This window comes from Bos indicus x Bos taurus, chromosome 29, assembly GCF_003369695.1.
Source record: "Bos indicus x Bos taurus breed Angus x Brahman F1 hybrid chromosome 29, Bos_hybrid_MaternalHap_v2.0, whole genome shotgun sequence".
NCBI lineage: Eukaryota > Metazoa > Chordata > Mammalia > Artiodactyla > Bovidae > Bos > Bos indicus x Bos taurus.
In genome coordinates this window covers 23940908-23949184 of record NC_040104.1, presented here as the reverse complement: position 1 = coordinate 23949184, position 8277 = coordinate 23940908, and the positions used below count along the sequence as shown (strand labels likewise).

Below are 8277 nucleotides of genomic sequence, written 5' to 3'. Positions count from 1 at the left end.
GTGTTCTTGCCTGGAGAATCCCAGGGACCGGGGGGCCTGGTGGGCTGCCATCTATGGGGTCGCACAGAGTAGGACATGACTGAAGCGACTTAGCAGCAGCAGCAGCAAGGTTGTTGGGACACCATTTATAAAGCCCTTGGACAGCACATGGTATGCACTGAATAAATAATAACCACTTTTGACACACTGATAATCTCTGATGATACTTCTTGGGTCTCTTTCTTTTGAAGTCATCACGCTGTGCTGTGTGTGGAATCATCAGCTTTCTTCCAAACCCATATCCCAGAGATAGAAAGATGCAAATATTCTTTCTGCTTTTATCTCTTGTGCCTATGGGAGAGTGCTTTGGTTTGAAGGGGAGTTTGAAGGTGAGTACACACTGAGACCACACCCATGCTGTTGTTATAGCCCCAGGATCACGCAAGATCAACATGCTGTAGCCCTGGTTTCCCAGAACCTGAGCCCAGGATAATAACAGGTCATACAAAGTACTTAGCACATGGTGAGTATTCCATAAGAGATTTTAGGATGAATGAATTTAGGCTTTAGTATTTCACACTTCTGCATTCTCCTCATTAAGAAACTCATGTCTTTCCTGGATGTGGAGTTCAAGTTGAATGACAGACTTATTGTTAGCCATCCAGTTGCTTTCTTGAGCTCTTCATATGACTTTTTGAAAAGGTGACTGTAGTGAAGGTATTCACTGCAGAGGATCAGTTATTAATATACTACTGTCAGTACTTTATATTAATTTTTCTACTTACATTAATTACTGTGAATGGTTGCTCTGATATGACAAAGAGATAGAGATACAAGGGCAGATATGAGTAGCTAAAAGAAGAGATGGAAAGTGAGACAGAAAGGCCTTATTTTGTATTCTTGATCACATACTTATTATATGCCTAACTGTGGGAAAATATCCAACCACTATATTAGTTATCCAACATGTAAAATAGGCATAATATTTTCTCTGTAGAAGAGCTGAGAGTAATAAAAGCAAATCATGGAAAGTTCTTATAATAAAGTTAACAGAAAATTTCTTTGGCTGTCTAGGGACTGGACAATATGGATACCTAATGGGAGAGTGCTTTGCTTTGATAGTATAGAACAAACAAAGGAACATTCTATCTTATATTCATTATTTACACATCATATGTTACTGAGATGCACTTTGACCACTAATGTAGATCAGGAACAGAGAACTGGAGCTATCTGCTTGAAAAGTCTTGGTTTTTATATTACACATCATTGTGTTATAAGACAATAAATATCCACTTCAATTCTTCATTTCTTCCATAAAATTCCCAGAGGTAAATGGCAGCAGGAAATAACTCCTCAGTGACTGAGTTCATCCTTGCTGGGCTAACAGAGCATCCAGGACTCCAGCTGCCCCTTTTCCTCCTCTTCCTAGGAATCTATGTGGTCACGGTGGTGGGAAACCTGGTCATGATCACACTGACTGGGCTCAGTTCTCGCCTGCACACCCCCATGTACTATTTCCTCAGCAGCTTGTCCTTCATTGACCTCTGTCAGTCGACTGTCATTACCCCCAATGCTGGTGAGCTTTGTGACAGAGAGGAATGCTATCTCCTACCCAGCATGTGTGACTCAACTCTTCTTCTTCCTTGTTTTTGTTATATCAGAATGTCATATGTTGGCTGTAATGGCATATGACCGCTATGTTGCCATCTGTAACCCCTTGCTTTACAATGTCACCATGTCTTATCAGCTCTGTTCTTGCATGGTAGTTGGGGTTTATATCATGGGCTTAACTGGTGCCACAGCTCACACAGGCTGCATGCTAAGAGTGCTTTTCTGCAAGGCTAATGTGATCAACCATTACCTCTGTGATCTTTTTCCTCTACTGGAGCTCTCCTGTTCCAGTACTTACATCAATGAGGTGGTTGTTTTGTGTTTCAGTGCATTTAATATCTTCATCCCAATCCTGACCATCCTCAGCTCCTACATCTTCATCGTCTCCAGCATCCTCCAAATCCACTCCAAGGAGGGCAGGCCCAAAGCCTTCAGCACATGCAGTTCCCACATCTCAGCTGTTGCTATTTTCTATGGATCTGCAGCTTTCATGTACCTGCAGCCATCATCAGTCAGCTCCATGGATCACAGGAAAGTGTCCTCTGTGTTTTACACCATTATTGTGCCCATGCTGAATGCCCTAATCTACAGCCTGAGGAATAAAGATGTCAAAATTGCCTTCAATAAAATCCTTGAAAAAAAAAGTTTACTGTGAAAATGAATATTTTGCCTTGGCAAAAATTTATAATTTCTTGAGAAAGTTTGGTAAGGAAACAGTCCAGACCCAGGAATGTATGTCCACAAATAATGAGATCATTGCTTCTATTAATACTTGATTATGTGGGATGAAAGTGGCAGGGAGAGGACTGGACTCACAGTGGTATGATATGGAGAGCAGCGCTGTTTGAGAATGTGCCAGGGTCGACATGTCCATGAAGTTCTGTATTGCATCTAAACATTAAACAATATCCAAAGGCCTTCATGTGGATTATTTCATGTATGGAACATGGAACTCTTTTAGTCAAGACTTATTCATCTTTTAAAATTATTGTTTTAAGATTAAATTTTTTATTTTTTGGCTGCACTGTGTGACCTGCAAGATCTTAGTTCCCCCAACGAAGAACTAAACCTGGGTCTACTGCAGTGAAACTGCTGACTCCTAAACACTGGACTGCCAGGGAAATCCCAAGATTTATTTACCTTAATTCAAGGAATAAATCCATTTTATCTGTATCCTTTGACCTTCTCAATATCTTGTGTCCCTGGTGCTATTTACTAATAAGACAAATATCTCCAAAATATGGTCTTTAAAGTAAACAATGTTTAACCATTTGCAATATATAAAATTCAATCTTCAATTCTTAGTTTGTACACATAAATGTATTAGGAGGTACAAAAGCATATGATGGGTGATAAGACATAATTCTTATGTCATGGGACACACATATGTTCCACACTATTGTGGAAGAGATTGACAGTAATAAACAGCCCTGAAGAATTATGTGCATTTTTTATTTTATTTTATTTTTATTATTATTTTTTTTTACTTTACAATATTGTATTGGTTTTGCCATACATCAACATGCATCCACCATGGGTATACACGTGTTCCCCATCCTGAACCCCCCGCCCACCTCCCTCCCCATACCATCCCTCTGGGTCATCCCAGTGCACCAGCCCCAAGCTTCCTGTATCCTGCATCGAACCTGCACTGGCGACTCATTTCTTATATGATATTATTCATGTTTTAATGCGATTCTCCCAAATCATCCCCCCCTACCTCTCCCACAGAGTCCAAAAGACTGTTCTATACATTTGTGTCTCTTTTGCTGTCTCACATACAGGGTTGTCATTACCATTTTTATAAATTCCATATATAATACACACTGAGGAAACCAGAACTGAAAGAGACGTGTACCCCAATGTTCATCACAGCACTGTTTATAATAGCCAGGACATGGAAGCAACCTAGATGTCCATCAGCAGATGAATGATAAGAATTATGTGTATTTTGACTTATATCTTTATGCAGGATTCCTTACTCCACTGTTCTGAGATAATTCTACCATCTCCATTTCCCTGACAATCCTGTACCCATTTTCTCTTGTCTCTAAAAAAATCTTATTTTTTTTGCCATTCATATTATAGAATCTTAGATTTAGAAGTGACATTCTTTTATTATTACAACCAAATAGATAGTTCACTCACAAAGTTTAAAATTGAAAAAATATTTTCTGATTAATCGCCAAAATTTGGAAAACTCAGCAGTAGCCACAGGACTCGAAAAGGTCAGTTTTCATTCCAATCCCAAAGAAAGGCAATGCCAAAGAATGCTCAAACTACCACGCAATTGCAATCATCTCACATGCTAGTAAAGTAATACTCAAAATTCTCCAAGCCAGGCTTCAGCAATACGTAAATTGTGAACTTCCAGATATTCAGTCTGGTTTTAGAAAAGGGAGAGGAACCAGAGATCAAATTGCCAACATCTGCTGGATTGTGGGAAAAGCAAGAGAGTTCCAGAAAAACATCTATTTCTGCTTTATTGACTATGGCAAAGCCTTTGATTGTATGGATCACAATAAATTGTGGAAAATTCTGAAAGCGATGGGAATACTAGACCACCTGACCTGCTTCTTGAGAAACCTATATGCAGGTCAGGAAACAACAGTTAGAACTGGACATGGGACAACAGACTGGTTCCAAACAGGAAAAGGAATACGTCAAGGCTGTATATTGTCACCCTGCTCATTTAACTTCTATGCAGAGTACATTATGAGAAACGCTGGGCTGGAGGAAGCATAAGCTGGAATCAAGATTGCTAGGAGAAATATAAATAACCTCAGTTATGCAGATGACACCACCCTTATGGCAGAAAGTGAAGAGGGGCTAAAGAGCCTCTTGATGAAAGTCAAAGAGGATAGTGAAAAAGTTGGCTTAAAGCACAACATTCAGAAAATGAAGATCATGGCATCTGATCCCATCACTTCATGGGAAGTAGATGGGGAAACAGTGGAAGCAGTGATAGACTTTATTTTTTGGGGCTCCAAAATCACTGCAGATAGTGATTGCAGCCATGAAATTAAAAGGCACTTACTCCTTGGAGGGCTTCCCTTGTAGCTCAGCTGGTAAAGAATCCGCCTGCAATGTGGGAGACCTGGGTTCAATCCCTGGGTTGGGAAGACCCTTTGGAGAAGGGAAAGGCTACTCACTCCAGTATTCTGGCCTGGAGAATGCCATGGACTGTAAAGTTCATGGGGTCTCAAAGAGTCAGACATAACTGAGCGACTTTCACTTATTACTCCTTGGAAGGAAAGCTATGACCAACCTAGATAACATATTAAAAAACAGAGACATTACTTTGCCAACAAAGGTCCGTCTAGTCAAGGCTATGATTTTTCCAGTGGTCATGTATGGATGTGTGAGTTGGAATGTGAAGAAAGCTGAGTGCCGAAGAATTGATGCTTTTTAATTATGGTGTTGGATAAGACTCTTGAGAGTCCCTTGGACTGCAAGGAGATCCAACCAGTCCATTCTAAAGGAGATTAGTCCTTGGTGTTCTTTGGAAGGACTGATGCTGAAGCTCAAACTCAATACTTTGGCCACCTCATGCAAAGAATTGGAAAAGACTCTGATGCTGGGAGGGATTGGGGGCAGGAGGAGAAGGGGACAACAGAGGATGAAATTGCTGGATGGCATCACTGACTCTATGGACATGAGCTTGAGTGAACTCCTGGAGTTGGTGATGGACAGGGAGGCCTGACGTGCTGTGATTCATGGGGTCGCAAAGAGTCAGACACGACTGAGCGACTGAACTGAACTGATGATCAGCTTGGAACAATCTCATACAGAGTTTGTCTTTCATTAATTCTCATATAAATATATATTAATTTCTAAAAAATATACAGTTCCTCATGTACAATTAGAATTTTCAATATGTCACAGGAGTGGATATCAGAAAATTACTTATATTCTGTTTTAGTCACAATTAGGTGTGACTGTGCATCACACATACAGAAGTACACGCATACCGTGGTCTGTAAGTCTGAATGTGAATCAGGACAGGTTCAGTGGTTTACTGGGGACATAAGCTGCTTTTCAATTGTGACTCTGCTACAACATCTAGCTTCCACCCACTTTTTGGTCTCAGAGAGTAGTTCCAAATTCATCCTTCATCTCTACCCCTCAGCCATCAGAACTAAAGATAGGGAAGGAGAGAGAATGTCCCCTAACTTGAAGACAACTGCCTGGAAGTGACAGACATCACCTCCTCCTGTTTCCCTTTTTGCGACCCAGTCATATGGTCCAAGGTGGCAATAAGTGGGGCTAAGAAAAACCATGGTATCTATATAGCTACCTACCCAACTATGAATCAGGGCATTTATTATTGAGGAAGAAAGGGAGAATTGGGAATAACTAACAGTGTCTTCCACTCTTTTCAGTATTTGAATTTAGCCCTAAACAGCTGTGTATTGTTCTCTCTAGAGTTAATATTTGAATTTGGCTCTGTATCCAAAATAATAATAATGTGAAATGTGATTAAAATGATATACATAACATGTAAAATATATTAATATTTCATAACTATTAGTGTTTTCCCGAAAGCTATTTGTCCCACTGAGTGGGATATTTTCTGCAACATCTCAACAATGTGGTTTATTCCTGTCACTTCATTCTTGCTGCTTTTTGGTCCTGACATAGCTTCTTGATTCCATTCTCCCTTTCCAGTTTTGCACACCTTTCAGTTATAAACACCTTTGAAGAACAAATGCAAGTTTTTAATTCTCCATTCATTTCTGACCACTCCACACGATTATCAAACACATTTCTGGCTCACCATACATATTATATAATGATGTCTTTTATGGTACTCCTTATCATTAAAGAATGCTTGTGGATATTCTATCAAAGTTATCAGAATGTTGAGAACACTTGCTTTGTGTTACATTGTACCATATTTATTGTCCTTAGATCTGATAATTATTGATGAGCAACAGTTTTCTATGTGTTTATGGATTATTCTATTCTAGATTTTACTCTTTTTTTTGTAGCAATTTGCAAAAAAAAAACAAAAAAAACCTTAAAAATCAGATTAAAATCTGATACCCAACAATAACTTAAAGCCTTTCAAAATTTGATTAGCCAATATACAGAAACAGCCTAAGGCATGTGGGATATATACACAATGGAATATTTTTGAGCCATGAGAAAGAAATCAATCCTGTCATTTTGGACAACATGGAATGACCCAGAGACATTAGGTTAAGTGAAATAAGTTAAACAAAGACAAATACTGTATAGTATCAGTTATATGTGAATCTGACAAATATGAACTCATAGAAACTGAAAGTAGAATGGTTTCTACCAGATGGTCAAGTAGGGCATAAGGAGATGCAAGTCAAAGAGTACACATTTCCAGTTGTAAGATAAATAGCTCTGGGGATCTAATATACAGAATAATGACTGAGGTTAATAATATTGTATTAGATGTTTCTTTTTTTTAATTCAATTCTTTTTTTTTTTTTTTTTTTACCACATGCCATGTGGATCTTAGTACCCTAACTAGGGATTGAACCTGAGACCCCTGAAGTGGAAGTGCAGAGTCTTAACCACTGGACTGCCAGGGAAGTCTATTTCATATGTTTCTAAGAAAGTAAATCTTAAATGTTTTTACCATAAAAAGGAAATGGTAACTGTGTGACATGATGGAGGTGTTAGCTAAAGCCATAGTGGAAACCAATTTGCAATATTAAACTGTATTAAATCAATTGTATATAGTGAGTAAACTCCGGGAGTTGGTGATGGACAGGGAGGCCTGGCATGCTGCTATTCATGGAATCGCAGAGTCGGACGTGACTGAGCAACTGAACTGAACTGAACTGAAGCTTGTACAATGTTATATGTCAATTATATCTCAAAGCTGAAAAAAGTAAATTTTATTAACAAATTTCATAGTATTTTTTCCTCAAAATGATATAACATTTAAAAACATTAAATACAATATTTATTTCCTAGCAAATACAATTCAGAATTTATATAGAATTAAAATAATCTCAATAACACGTGTATCTCTGTATTGTTTCTCAACATACTTCTTATAATATTAGAGGAAATTAGGTCATTATTTTTCCTTGATAGATTTGTTAGGACTCGATTATGGCACTAATCTAACAGATGCTTTCATTCAGTCCACAAGTTAAAATATTAAAAATATATTTTTTTTATGGGTGTATCATGACAGCTAAATACAGTTAGCAGAGGAAATGAAAACAGAAGCTTTTAAAGCTCACATGTGAACATTGTTCTCTGATTATCTATTATTCTCATTGTGGAAAATCACATTAGAAAACTCTTTTAATGTATGTCTTTGTAATTTCCTGAAATGTTGAACTTTCAATTGATTTGACATGAAATTCACTGGAGCTGTGAAAAATCTATCACATCCTTGCTTGCAATGTATAATCTAACAAGAGCAATGAACCACATCCATGGGACCATATTAATCACTTGAGATCCAATGGAGAAAAGAGAGAAATTCTAATTGTTTATTTTCCAAATAGTTGATACTTGTGGGATGTTTCCAAAGGGAAGTAAGAATCATTAATTGTTCCACATGAGATTCTTGGCATCAACACCTAGAGTATAAAATCACCGTTAATATCAACCATCTTTGCTAAGGATCATCAGCTCCAACAGAGGTCAGGACCAGTGATTCAAAATCACAAAAACAGAGACTTTTAGACT

At 38.1% G+C, this 8277-nt stretch overlaps 1 protein-coding gene across 1 annotated transcript; it reads left to right on the top strand.

The window, feature by feature from the left end:
• The first annotated feature begins 1314 nt into the window (after positions 1-1314).
• LOC113886350 (olfactory receptor 150-like) lies at positions 1315-2248 on the top strand. Its single transcript, XM_027532505.1, is given in 2 exon segments — positions 1315-1550; positions 1552-2248. Coding segments are annotated over 2 exon segments (933 nt in total).
• Positions 2249-8277: the final 6029 nt, after the last annotated feature.